The sequence below is a fragment of the Saccostrea echinata genome, unplaced genomic scaffold (assembly GCF_033153115.1).
Source record: "Saccostrea echinata isolate AGI-Se365-2 ecotype Australia unplaced genomic scaffold, CSIRO_AGI_Sech_v1 ptg000054l, whole genome shotgun sequence".
Classification (NCBI taxonomy): Eukaryota; Metazoa; Mollusca; class Bivalvia; order Ostreida; family Ostreidae; genus Saccostrea; species Saccostrea echinata.
Genome location: NW_026889803.1, coordinates 31314987 through 31329752, shown reverse-complemented (window position 1 = coordinate 31329752; position 14766 = coordinate 31314987). Strand labels below are relative to the sequence as shown.

General features: G+C 35.7%; 1 protein-coding gene across 1 annotated transcript; it reads right to left on the bottom strand.

The window, feature by feature from the left end:
- Nucleotides 1–542: 542 nt before the first annotated feature.
- LOC133204787 (uncharacterized PE-PGRS family protein PE_PGRS54-like) lies at nucleotides 543–14735 on the bottom strand. Its single transcript, XM_061340535.1, has 20 exons — nucleotides 14693–14735; nucleotides 11914–11988; nucleotides 11794–11808; nucleotides 10540–10560; nucleotides 10403–10420; nucleotides 9906–9995; nucleotides 9166–9207; nucleotides 8995–9018; nucleotides 8666–8773; nucleotides 7654–7695; nucleotides 7505–7540; nucleotides 6641–7045; nucleotides 6416–6607; nucleotides 5666–6385; nucleotides 5515–5544; nucleotides 5115–5171; nucleotides 4119–4142; nucleotides 3734–3766; nucleotides 3535–3616; nucleotides 543–617 (listed from the first exon to the last, which is right to left on the bottom strand). Exons 1-19 carry the CDS (start codon nucleotides 14733–14735, stop codon nucleotides 3546–3548), a joined length of 2046 nt encoding a protein of 681 aa, XP_061196519.1. The 3' UTR covers nucleotides 543–617; nucleotides 3535–3545.
- Between the last annotated feature and the right edge of the window lie 31 nt (nucleotides 14736–14766).

Here is a 14766-nt window from a genome sequence, read left to right as displayed (position 1 = left end):
GAGTAACAGAACTGTGTCATATTTGAGCTTCTTCTATTCCTGCATTACCTAATTACCGGTATATATGTCCTAAACAGAAATATTACACTGAAAATCTTTACCTTGACCAAATGACCTTTATTGAGGGTCATTAGACATCCTCTGTCTGAAACCTTTGTACTACATGTTAGCTTCCAATGTTTTATTGTTGCAAGTTATGGCTCAGAGTAGAATTTTCGACTTTGTAAACATGATCAGGACCTTGTCCAGGTGACCGTATTTCAAAGTCATACCATACCTTTGCATCAAGCACTAGTATGAGCTTCAAATGTTTCTTAATTTCTAAAACTGTAAGTTTAATTTGAAATGGAGAAACTTGTACACAAACCATCAGAAATTAATTCATATTTAGTGGTATCAGGTCACACTGAAAGTGTCAAATGGTAATAAATATATCTGCAGCTGACTATTTAATGAGTGTGTGGGAAAAAAAGACAATTATTTTATTTATAACAAATTTAATAGCAATCAACAAAGATGAGGTATATAAAGCTTTGATGTCTGCCGGGCGGCGAATTCCAACCGATCACGTGGTCTTCATCTCCATAGCCACACCCATCCCTTTGTTAACCAACAATCTACAATATATTTGAATTAATTTCATTTATTGTAGTTTTAATTCTCGATACAAACTACTACATTACTGTAATCAACAATTATGAAAAAAGTGAAGAGTAGAAATAATTGAGGTATTCTTTATAAACATATTCCATCACTGTTGGAATTTGGCCTCTTGCGTCCAAAAAATTATGAAGAGTATGTATAAATGTAAGACATAAAGGTACTTCAATTAAATAAACTTTTTTTATGAAATAGAATTTATTTATGAAAAGAATCTTACATGTGAAAAGATGTATTTAATACATGTACCAACGTTGCACACATGTATACAAAAAATAATATAGTTGTCAAAACATTTTCAAATTGTTAAAACAAGAAGTCTGTGAGCGAATGCTCACTAATAATACTCCCGCTCTGATGTGAATACACAAGTTCGGTTATGGACAAACACAGTGATAATCAGGAAATTGACATCGGATTTGTAAAAACTGAATCCCAACATATGGCATGCCTAAACAAAGAAAAAATTTCAAGCATCTGCGATGAGTAGTTGCTGAGAAAACTACGACCAAAATTTATTATGTATGGTACGGACAGACGCATGGATAAACAGGAAGTTGACATCGGATTTGTTCCAAAAATGAATCCTATTATATGGCATGCCTAAACAAAGATTGTGCTAAAATTTCAAGCATCTGCAATGAGTAGTTGCTGAAAAAACTACGACCAAAATTTGTTATGTATGGTACGGACAGACGCACGGATAAACAGGAAGTTGACATCGGATTCGTACAAAAATGAATCCCACCATATGGCATGCCTAAACAAAGAATGTGTTAAAATTTCAAGCACCTATGATGAGTAGTTGCTGAGAAAACTGCGACCAAAGTTTGTTATGTGTGGTACGGACAAACGCACGGATAAACAGGAAGTTGACATCGGATTAGTACAAAAATGAATCCCACCATATGGCATGCCTAAACAAAGAGTGTGTTAAAATTTCAAGCACCTGCGATGAGTAGTTGCTGAGAAAACTGCGACCAAAGTTTGTTATGTGTGATATGGACAGACGCACGGATAAACAGGAAGTTGACATCAGATTCGTACAAAAATGAATCCCACCATATGGCATGCCTAAACAAAGATTATGCTAAAATTTCAAGCATCTGCGATGAGTAGTTGCTGAGAAAACTACGACCAAATTTTTTTATGTATGGTACGGACAAACGCACGGATAAACAGGAAGTTGACATCGAATTCGTACAAAAATGAATCCCACCATATGGCATCGGATTAGTACAAAAATGAATCCCAACATATGGCATGCCTAAACAAAGAGTGTGTTAAAATTTCAAGCACCTGCGATGAGTAGTTGCTGAGAAAACTGCGACCAAAGTTTGTTATGTGTGATACGGACAGACGCACAGATAAACAGGAAGTTGACATCAGATTCGTACAAAAATGGATCCCACCATATGGCATGCCTAAACAAAGATTGTGCTAAAATTTCAAGCATCTGCGATGAGTAGTTGCTGAGAAAACTACGACCAAATTTTTTTATGTATGGTACGGACAAACGCACGGATAAACAGGAAGTTGACATCGAATTCGTACAAAAATGAATCCCACCATATGGCATGCCTAAACAAAGAGTGTGTTAAAATTTCAAGCACCTATGATGAGTAGTTGCTGAGAAAACTGCGACCAAAGTTTGTTATGTGTGGTACGGACAGACGCACGGATAAACAGGAAGTTGACATCGGATTAGTACAAAAATGAATCCCACCATATGGCATGCCTAAACAAAGAGTGTGTTAAAATTTCAAGCACCTGCGATGAGTAGTTGCTGAGAAAACTGCGACCAAAGTTTGTTATGTGTGATACGGACAGACGCACGGATAAACAGGAAGTTGACATCGGATTAGTACAAAAATGAATCCCACCATATGGCATGCCTAAACAAAGAGTGTGTTAAAATTTCAAGCACCTGCGATGAGTAGTTGCTGAGAAAACTGCGACCAAAGTTTGTTATGTGTGATACGGACAGACGCACGGATAAACAGGAAGTTGACATCAGATTCGTACAAAAATGAATCCCACCATATGGCATGCCTAAACAAAGATTGTGCTAAAATTTCAAGCATCTGCGATGAGTAGTTGCTGAGAAAACTACGACCAAATTTTTTATGTATGGTACGGACAAACGCACGGATAAACAGGAAGTTGACATCGAATTCGTACAAAAATGAATCCCACCATATGGCATGCCTAAACAAAGAGTGTGTTAAAATTTCAAGCACCTCTGATGAGTAGTTGCTGAGAAAACTGCGACCAAAGTTTGTTATGTGTGATACGGACAGACGCACGGATAAACAGGAAGTTGACATCGGATTAGTACAAAAATGAATCCCACCATATGGCATGCCTAAACAAAGAGTGTGTTAAAATTTCAAGCACCTGCGATGAGTAGTTGCTGAGAAAACTGCGACCAAAGTTTGTTATGTGTGATACGGACAGACGCACGGATAAACAGGAAGTTGACATCAGATTCGTACAAAAATGAATCCCACCATATGGCATGCCTAAACAAAGATTGTGCTAAAATTTCAAGCATCTGCGATGAGTAGTTGCTGAGAAAACTACGACCAAATTTTTTATGTATGGTACGGACAAACGCACGGATAAACAGGAAGTTGACATCGAATTCGTACAAAAATGAATCCCACCATATGGCATGCCTAAACAAAGAGTGTGTTAAAATTTCAAGCACCTCTGATGAGTAGTTGCTAAGAAAACTGCGACCAAAGTTTGTTACGGACAGACAGACAGACAGACGGACAGACAGACACACAGACACACAAGGGTAAAACAGTATACCCCCCTCTCCTTCGGAGCGGGGGTATAATAATTATTTTAGCATTTCAACATACTTACATATATTGATCTCATATTGTTCTCAATGTCCCTCCATTATCACTAAATGACCCACCGGTAGTAAAGGCAGCTGGTGCTATTGCTAGAACAATGAAATAAATATGAAGTAGAGTGTATTTTAAAATTTTCAAAAATGCTAAATTTGCCCAAAAATTTATAAATTGATGTAAAATGATTTTACTTAACGAACTAAAATTACCTGCTGGACTGAGAGCTGCCCCTCCGAGGTTCGCTACAAGAAAATTGTATAAGGGGTAAATTTGATTTATTTCCCCACCAATTTTACCCCTTACAAGCGAATTCAAAATATACTTATTATGTAAGAAGGGACATATACGTATAGAAGCAGGATGGGAAAGTGTAAATAAAAGGTTGAAATCTCAATGAGCTACATATACCGGTATATGAACATTTGTAATCATTTTGAATGGTATATAACGATAATATTAAAGATATTTCATTGTTAAAGGTACATGTAATTAAATTCAATCATTAATAGAACTTTGAACTGAATAGAGTTTGTTGAAAGATGTAATATTTCATGAAGCATTAAAACACGGAAATACTGAAAAATCTTTACTTACATGAAAGATCCAGGTTTGAATCGACTACAATAAAACATTAAATATATGATACATTCACATGCGTTAATACCTAACATATTGTTTATGCAAAATAAAACCAGTACAGCACTTAACTACTCGCGCCCGTAGCATCGATTTGAAAAGGGTAGCTGACAAGTTATAAAAAAAAAACGTAATTAACAGTCCAAATCGTGGAAACCAGTGCTCAGCCTTACTGCAACAAAGGGGAAAGGGGGGGGGGGGCAGCTTATAAAGGAAAATTTACTATTATATATAAATAGTGTACGTTTTTGAGGGTAACAGTTGAAATTGACACCCCAAGGAAAACCATTGTCAACCGACGCGTCAGCGGAGGTTGACAATGGTTTTCCGAGGGGTGTCAATTTCAACTGTTACCCTCAAAAACGTGCACTGTTTATTTTATTATACTGAATGTCTTATTGATTTCGGATGTCATTAAAAAATTCGGAGATCGTCGTTAACTTCAAGCTTAGAAAGCTTTCAAACTCCCCGCTTCTATTTTTCTCAATAGGAAAGCTTCGTAAAAGATTTACCAACCTCTTTATTATTTGTTTGCTACTCAAAAGTCCTTTATCACCTAAAGTTTGCACTCGCATGGATGTTTCGTCTGTCGTTTGTCTTTTTCAAGTAAGCTACATCGGACGCAAGCTTTTATTGACGTCGTTTATTCGGCTTCTTTCAAACGCACAACCGACGTTTTGAGAATTCTACGGTGAACCGTACGCGCATGATTTGAAAACATGTGATATTTTCGTAATGTTACCCGTTGTTAAGTGTGTTGCTAACGCTGAGGGTAACATTACGGATTGTTAAATGTGTCTAAACCAATCAGATTTTAGTATTTAACATGAAAGTATAATAAAGCAAAATACTATACTGAGAAAAAGTGGGGGCGCCCCCTCCTGCCCCCCCCCCCCCCGTTCTACGGGTCTGTTACTATAGGAATTTGGAAGATAGTGAGAAATAAGAACTTACGCAAACTGTCTCTTCCGCTTTCAAAACCCGATCCATCCAGCCCTAGTCCGAAGCTCTCTGTGAATACAAGATGCCAGAGTAAAGCGCTCCTTCATTTGTCAAGGCGACATCGAGATTTCATTTTTTTTTTTTTATTTTGATGAAAGGATTTAAAATTGAGTTTCTATCTAAAAGTATTTACATCTTCAATTTTATTTTATTTTATTCAATTTTATTTTATGTTATTTTTTCTTCTTAATTTTTATGAAAGGATTTAAAATTCTAGGCCTTTGCAGATTAGCCGGACGGACAGCTCAAACTATTAGTTAAAGATTTCGATAGTTGGCAAAGCTCTGTTATATTACTGATTTGAGTGATAAAACTTTAAGATTTAAAAAGTTCTACGAATATTTAAACTCACGCGCGCTGGCTGGTAACCCTACGTCGCTAGCTGAAACATCAATAAATTTTAAATATGACTCCATAATTCAAATACATGTATCCGGATACATCAATATGCTTTAAAGATTTAAAGACTAATTTCAAAATATTTTGAAAATAAAATGATTTACCCGAAATCCCCTGCCCAATTGCTCCACCTGGAAGAATTCCACCTTGCCCTTGGGCTATGGCGTTTAGCCTGGCCTCATAGACAGAGAAATCGTTGTTATCAAATCCTCCAAATGAATTGTCAAGACTGTTGAAACCGTTATCGAAAGAACGATCGAAGTTTGGTTCGACACCTAAACCAATTCCGCTTCCTATGAAACCACCATTAATGGACCCTCTAAGACCTGGATTAACGGCATTAATGGACGTATCTCCAATAAGTCCAGTATCGATTAGTGGATCGACTGATATTGGACGATTAAGACTTGCATCAACTCCTCCACTTGGAAGGTTGAATCCATTGTCAACTGGCTGAGGATCAACAGCAATGATCGGTGGGTTTATACTAGGACGATTGAAACCAGAATCTATCCCCCCACCACCTACTGAAACGAGGCCTTGATCGATACCCCCTCCACCAATTGGGCGATTGAAACCAGGATCTATTCCCCCTCCACCTATTGGCACTAGGCCTTGGTCAATACCCCCTCCACCTATTGGGACAAAGCCTTGATCAATACCCCCTCCACCTCCACCTATTGGGACAAGGCCTTGATCAATACCCCCTCCACCGATTGGACGATTGAAACCAGGATCTATCCCCCCTCCACCTATTGGGACGAGGCCTTGATCAATACCCCCTCCACCAATTGGACGATTGAAACCGGGATCTATCCCCCCTCCTCCTATAGGTAATAGGCCTTGGTCAATACCCCCTCCACCAATTGGGCGATTGAAACCAGGATCTATTCCCCCTCCACCTATAGGCACTAGGCCTTGATCAATACCCCCTCCACCAATTGGACGATTGAAACCAGGATCTACACCCCCTCCACCTATTGGGACGAGGCCTTGATCTATACCCCCTCCACCAATTGGACGATTGAAACCAGGATCTACACCCCCTCCACCTATTGGGACGAGGCCTTGATCTATACCCCCTCCACCAATTGGACGATTGAAACCAGGATCTACACCCCCTCCACCTATTGGGACGAGGCCTTGATCTATACCCCCTCCACCAATTGGGCGATTGAAACCAGGATCTATTCCCCCTCCACCTATAGGGACAAGGCCTTGGTCAATCCCACCTCCACCTATGGGGACAAGGCCTTGATCAATTCCCCCACCACCAATTGGCACGAGACTTTGATCAACTCCTCCTCCTCCACCGATTGGAACAAGGCCTTGATCAATTCCCCCTCCGCCAACGAAATTAGGTCGTACGTTGTTAATGTTCACATCAACATTTTTTACATTAACATCGACCCCTTTCCCTGCAAATCTATCCCCTATTCCCTTGTCGATTCCACCGCCAATTTTGCCTCCTTTTCCACCGGCATCTGTAAATACATATTTTGTTAAGGATTTTTTACGCATTTTCAATAGTTTTAGAATAGGTTTTGCTGGATGGGATTACATCATTCATAAAGAAAACAAAAACAAACAAACAAAAAAAAACCCTGAAAACTTATGCTCCAACTAAATCCTGTTGAATGTAAACATTCAAAAGATGCAGGTGGCTTACTCAGAAAGTGTCAACCTATATGAATTGAAATGAATTTTAAAAGTATAGCTCCGTTAACTGGTCCCTCTCAATCCAGCAGTTTTTGCTTTAAATCACCCAGGTGCTTGGAGACGCCCCCCCCCCCCCCCCGTTCGACTAATTTTTCGTTATTTTTCAAATCTCGTCCCAAAACACCTATAGTACTCTGTATTAATCTACTGTGTAAAGATAAACAATACAACAATTCTATGAATTGCCATTATCTCATCCCTTAAAAAAATGAAAATGTACTCACCTACAAAAATAGTACCGCCGTCTGCTGGTTTTCCTACTACAAGGATAAATTCAAAACAACATAAATACAACTGTATATATAATCGTTTCTTTTAATTGAATTCGTGACTATAACATTTCTTTTATTATATACTAGTATACAGTACAAACCATTTTCTTTTGGAAACACTGGGAAAGGAGCAGGAACTGGGACTAGAATAAAAACAACAACGAAAATTTATATATAAAGCTGTACTATTGCATATATCATAACAACAATTCAATACAAGCAATACTATCGCATCATTGATATACTAGTATACGATAGGTGCCGCCGTTCAAATAAGATATTCAGTTAAATGATGAGGTCGATATTCGTGATTATATGTATCAACCAATCACAAAATCGACCGAAGACGAAGTCTGAGGTTTTGGATGGTGAGATAAAATAACGGATTGACTAATATCTTACCATGCTACATTGTACATTTGCCTTGCTATTATTTTTTAATTAACTTAAGATAATCGCGATAAGTTATAATTTTAATAATTTTTACTGCGAATTTGACAAAACAAAATTGTCTGAGATTTTTAATTTCAAAATAACTTTTATACAAATATCTGAATTATTTTGGAAGTTTGGCTCAATGTCGTATTAAACTTGCTTATGATCAGTGCGATAATTGATGAAAGAACAACTCGGACAGACTGCAGTCTATCAGGATTTTTTAAATGTAAAATTTATTCGTAAGTTCTATGGTCGATACAATACAATATATCATTGAGTCATATGCTGACTGACCTTTTTCATACTATTTGTTAGGCCATTATTGTCGACGGATTTTTCCGTTATATCCCGATCATGACAAAGAGCACACGGCGGTTGTGACCGGTCGGCAAGGGGTGCTCACTCCTCCATGGCACCTGATCCCACCTCTGATGTCTTAGAGGTCCGTGTTTGCTCTGCACTTATTTTGTAATGTTTAATGGACTTTTGAGCTCGAAAACTGTTCGTTATCTCCATGTTTCATTTTAGCAAGCAACAGTACATTTTTTTTATAATTTATCACGTGTTGATGTTTCACCCTATAGAATTGTGTAAATTCAATAAAATTGTGTAAATTAAATTAAAAAAAAATAGATTCCATATAGCTGTTACATTCGATTCGGTTTAACTATATACCTTCCTTTGTAACTGGGACCGGTTTTTCCACAACCACAGGCTTTTCTACAGGAAATGGTCGATCCACTGGAACCTCGTATATCACCGGTACCGGCTTAGGAACGGGAACTGAAACATAGGTACTTGTTTACTAACATTAATGGGTTTTTTTTCGCTATATAGTTAAACATTTCTGTCAAAAAAGGGTTTTATTTCTTTACAATTAATTTAGTTTCTTGCCGATTTTTTAAAGGGTTGTGGGGACATTGTATTTGGATTTGCCCTCTCCATTTTATATAACTTTTTTTTTTGGTGTGTGTGTGTGGGGGGGGGGGAGATACGTTACATACCTCGTTTAATAACTGGAACCTTCACTGTAAAATAAAAAAAAAACATATATTAATATTACCGAGTAAAAAACGAGTAAAAGAGCTTGAATTTGAGATACATTGATATATATACATCTACATGTATATTGTTGACATGTTTAAATTTTATGTAAAAGAAGACATTTTTCTTACCTTTCTTAGTGATCGTTCTGATGATTTCCTTATGGATTGGGACTGTAAAATAGAAAATATCATTTAAATTAATTAAATATATGTTAATCACTTGTGATTAAATATATTTAATTTCTTCTTTTTTACATACAATGCATTGTTGTTAGTGGCCCTGTAAGCATCAAAATATTATACTACTGTAATACCGTAGAGTAGACTTTCACTTCTAAAATCCCACCCACCCCTGGAAAACAGGCTCTGGAGTAGGATTTCCCAAATGGAAAATGACTCTTAGTATAGAGTAGGATTTCTCCTGCGGAAAAAAAAATTCGAAAATGAGATTCAATTCAGATTTAATTTTCCCGGGAAATCCTACTCTGTGTAATAGCTATAGAGTGCTATTTCCCCCAGATCCCCCTTAAAATTTCATGGATGTACTTATGCCTGAGGGGGGGGGGGGGGGGGCAGGTGATAAATATACTAACATAACACGTATGCAAATTAGTTAATTTCAATGTTTCCATAGTGGGTAGTTGACTGGAGTACGTCTGGCTAAAACTACTTGTCGACCATTTTGTAATTTTGAAACTTTGGTAAATTTATTTAATTTACTAAATTACGTTCAGTTGACAAATCATTCTATCTTTTAAATCTCCGAATTCCTACCAAACAGGAAAAATCAAAATAAAAGAATATTTGAAGAACGGTCATTTGCCATTTATTTGTTTTTTAATCTAATAGGGACAAAAGAACTAACTTACCTGGTTTAGGAACTTTTTCTCTGACTATCACAGTCCGGATGACCGGGATTTTTTTAATGATGGGTATATGAATCTTTTTGTAAATAGGAACTGATAAATAGAAAAGACAAATATATATACAGATAAAGTCGGTATCTCGAACACCGATATCTCGAATATCTGGATATGTCGAAGTAATTTTGAAGTCCCAACCAATTATTCTTTAAGTATTTTTTTTTGTCAGTCCCATCTTGTTCGAGATAACGAGGTTTGTATTTACAACCTGCATTCAGTGACATTAGAGTAATTAGAGTTTATGTAGGCAAGAGTTTTGAGAAAGATTCCAACTGGATACCATTGACGTATTTTGTTGTTGTTGTTGTTGTTGTTTGTTTGTTTTTTTTTCTTGGTTTGGTTTGGTTTGGTTTTGTTTTTCTTGTCATTAGTTTACAGTTTGCATTCGAATTGCGAGAACAAAATGTTAAACATATTTCAAAAGTAATAAAATAAATACTCACTGTGTCTATCTATGAACCCTTTAAACAAAGAAAAAAAGTTATTATCAAGGCATTCGGAAGGAAATTTTAAATCCAAGCAGTGCGATTTTCACTATTCTAGTTTTTAATTCAGTATTGAATAACTGTTGTATACTCACTTGTTTTATGAACTGCATAAGCTGAAATATAAATATAAAATATGAAAAAAACGTATACTCAGAGATAAAATAAAGACTAAATAAGGTGATACAAACACACAGTGCATTTTTGTTCTCTAACTCTCTTATGTACAGTAATTGTTGCATTAGTTCACCTGAGTAGATGACGCTATGGACGAGTGGAAACTGGTGGGTTTTTTTTTAAAATTATGTAATATCACTAAATAATTCATAGTATCGGTACTACTTATTTTTATTCCTTAGAAGTAAAGATTTTCAAAGGGTAAAATTTGTTACATAAAAAAAAAGATCTATATGGAGTAAATCATAAAAAGAAAAGACTATAAAAAGAAGTTCATATTTTTTCCTGTTTTTTAATTGAATGTTACAAATACATCATCTTAAATAATTCATTTATATAAATACAAAACTACACGCATTATTTCTGCCTGTATATGCACGTGGCCATGCCATACTTTCAGATGTGCTTGAGTGATTGAATTTATGTCGGGTTTTACGACCCATCGTGATAGAGGCTGCCCATAATTCTGTCATCGAACGCGAGCATTGCGGCATCAGATGGTGACGTAAGGGCATCATATCTATACTAATCATGAAGAGTGTAAATACACTTTTCTTGGATTTTTTTTCTTTACAGCGTATTACAGCAAAAGGAATAATTATATCGTATTCCTGACCAAGTAATAGCTACATATTCCTGAACAAATCATATTTTAGCTACATGCCCGTCAATTATCATCCTCAGAACGTCAGGGGTCCTGACTCAACACGTTGTCGTTTGCCCTCAGGACGTCAGGGGTCCTGAGTCAACACGTTGTCGTTTGCCGTCGACAGCCTAGGGGGTCAAACGGCAACGTGTTGAATTAGCCACCCGAGGATACCTACATTCCCGAGCCCGAAGGGCGAGGTGGATAATGTACTTTGAGGGTCGCTAAATAACCATTTGTATTAAATTGGAATCTCGTGATTGTAGCACTGTAGAAAAATAAATATTCTATTCTCAATATTCTATTCTCAAGAAGTCAAGTTAAGGTTAAAAAACTTTTTATAAACATTTGTATCAATTTTGATTTATTTCTGGTCTCCATCAATTTTCAGTCCAATGTAAAGTTCAGGTGAACATAACTTACTGTGATTTAGATATGATTTTTACAATGTTGAATCTCAGCTAATAAGAGCTAGGAATAATAAAGGTCAATATAGCAGTAAAAAGAATTGGTAAAAAATACTTACGAACTGGAATGTGAACTGAAATTGATAAAATAAAAGAGGATTAAACAACAACAAAAATTGGTGTGTGTTTTAACGTCATATTTGCGACGAAATAATGTGATTCAAGACAAATATACTCACTTGGTCTATCAATAAATCTTATTTTTGGACCATGAAACCCCCATCTGAATTTGCCTCTGTGCCTTGGACCCCTCCCTACAGGTAAAAAAGTTATAAATTACAAAGAGTGACAGAAAACTCTCGAATGAGCTATTTCATTCTGTTACATGTAAAAAACAATGTTTTCCAGATGGAATGCAACACATAAATTGATGTACGATCGATTTTTATAGTTATACTTCTTGCTTTTGTCTTTGAAGAAAAAAAAATTATAAACTGTGTAAAATTCGCATTTCAGCGCCTTTCGCACCCGCATAGACACGTAGCTCTCTTTAAAAAAAAATCGACCTCTCGTATATATTAAAACAATAAATATATACTAGGGATCAACACATTTTCAAGCGAGCTTTGTGTAATTGCTGGCAAGATATGAATTATGGACTAAGAAACAGCGCTTATTTTTGGTGTAGCTATATAGTCCATACTCTGAAGATCTACGAAATTTTGAAAACTGTAAAATACATATCAGTAAAATTAATATCTACATATAATGCGCTAATTAATCTTAGACTGGTTAACCGACCTTTTTATATACTTATAGTATAAGAACATTTGTGGTCAAGTAATATTGCACTGCACTGCATGCAAAATGAGAAGAAATAAACTAGTCATCATATGGAACTGCTTCTCTGCGTGTTTATAGGCAATAAACGACGGTGAAAGTGACATGGATAGCTGGTGTCACTTAATGATTTGCACAGAGAGAGAGAGAGAGAATAAAGAATTTAAAAAATACTCACATCTTGTTGATTCCACAACTGCCAATCAAAATTAAATATGATTAAGAGAGCATGAACTAGTAACTAGTAAGTATGATAGATGAAAGATTGTAGGTTTTTATAGAAGTCTAATAAAAAGGAGCAACAGTTTGAGAGAAAATTTAATTATATTACAAAATTTTCAATCTATCAAAAAAAAAAATTATAGCATCAAAGACAGTATATCTAATAAATGTATCTGATAAATATTTTCAACGTATATTGTTTTGTATCAATTCAATTGATGTGCATTTCTTAAAAAAAAATATATATACATTTATATTTTAAAACCAGAAGCAAAATTATGCTACATTTTTTTTATTATTGGTTAATAAATATTTGAAAACTACTTACCCACTGCTAAGAGTAAAAGTAATGAAATTTTCAATAACATATTAATCCGGACTGTGGAGCAAGAATGTCACTTATCAACTGATATAAAAACCCGGCATCGCTTGAACGACCATTCGACGAGGATTCGCTCGAGTGACATTGTGACCCGCTTCGACGAACGTGTTTTTATTGATCGAGCAAGATTTATGGCAATTAGGAAACATGATCGATAACAAAAATAAAATAATAAAAGAAGATAGCATTTCACTGGTTTGCACGGCCATTTTTTCCAAAGGGATATTCATTCAATGATTATTGTTCAACTACTTTTACATAGTTTTGCTTTAAAAATTGAAGGAGCAATGTTCGATATGGAATCCTGGCATCTTAGGCTGTCGACTCCTCAGTTTTATAATGCTACAAAACATCAGCTATCTATTGACGTATTTAAGTGTATTTAAATATTTTCGTAAGCTTAGGATGTGTTTTTTTGAAGAGATGGAAAATATATCGTTAATTCTTCATGATGACGTCATAACAGGAAATATAGCTTATTCGCTGTATTCTTCATTTTCAAATTCTACAGGTTAATACAGAAAGAGTTTATGCATTGGTTCTGTTCCTGCAATTTCGGTTTTTTCATAGTGAGCAATTTTTCGAAATGGTAATCCTCCTGTAGTTCTGCTCGGTTTCAGTAAATATTGATGGAAATGTAAACTACATAAAACTACATGTACTTAGCCTTATACATTGAAATTCAATTTCAATGAACAACTTGCACGTAGGTCTTTAACAACCCACCGAATACTTTTTCAAAAAGCAAGTCTCCCGACAGATCACCTCCAGAAATGCCTATCTTAGACTACATAAAGATATGTAATTCCGTTATTTGATCTATGATGTTGAATACATGTATATAATTTCGTTATTTGATCTATGATGTTGATGAAGTTATTAATGTATCAATTTATTGACTCCCACTTTATTTTGAATTCATAGATAAACGAGGACATCTTAGAGGAAGACAATGCTTCAAAAACCAAATGTCCATCTCTATATATATTTTAAAATTTTCATGCACATGTATTTACTCTTTAAGTCACTTGCTTTACGATAAATGTAAGTCGTCGATAGTCAGTACGTTTAATCGATTTTTTATTTGTCATTATTCAACACAGGAAACCAATGTCCGAAAAATATATTTCCATGACTCAGACTTGGCTATACTTGATATATTTTTAAAAAGTCACTCTACACTGTCGCTTAGTAATCACATTTACCTAACACTAAATGACTCTAATTTACCACAACTAGCAAACCACAAAAGCCATAAAGCAAACATCGTAGATATAACGACACAACCGGGCTCAGATTATCTTTGTTAACCTTCTGTTTTTTTTATTTTTTTGTAGCAATAACGTTGAACTGTAATAAACATCTGGATAATATTTTTGTGTCGTTAAACCATTAATAGAACTGGACAGAAAACAGAACCCTGTTGCACACCAGGAACAGAAACTTCAGACCACATCCTCTTGACGTGAGCAAAAGATTCCTTCTTTTTCGATTCTTCACAATATAAGCCTTCTATCTATTGACTCATACTCAGCAAAGGCGATACTTTGACTTTTATTTGTTCTGCCAATTACCTGCAGTAACTGGATGGAATTTCCTGTTGTGGACACGAAACATTTTGGCATTGTTTTGGAAATGACTGTACGTG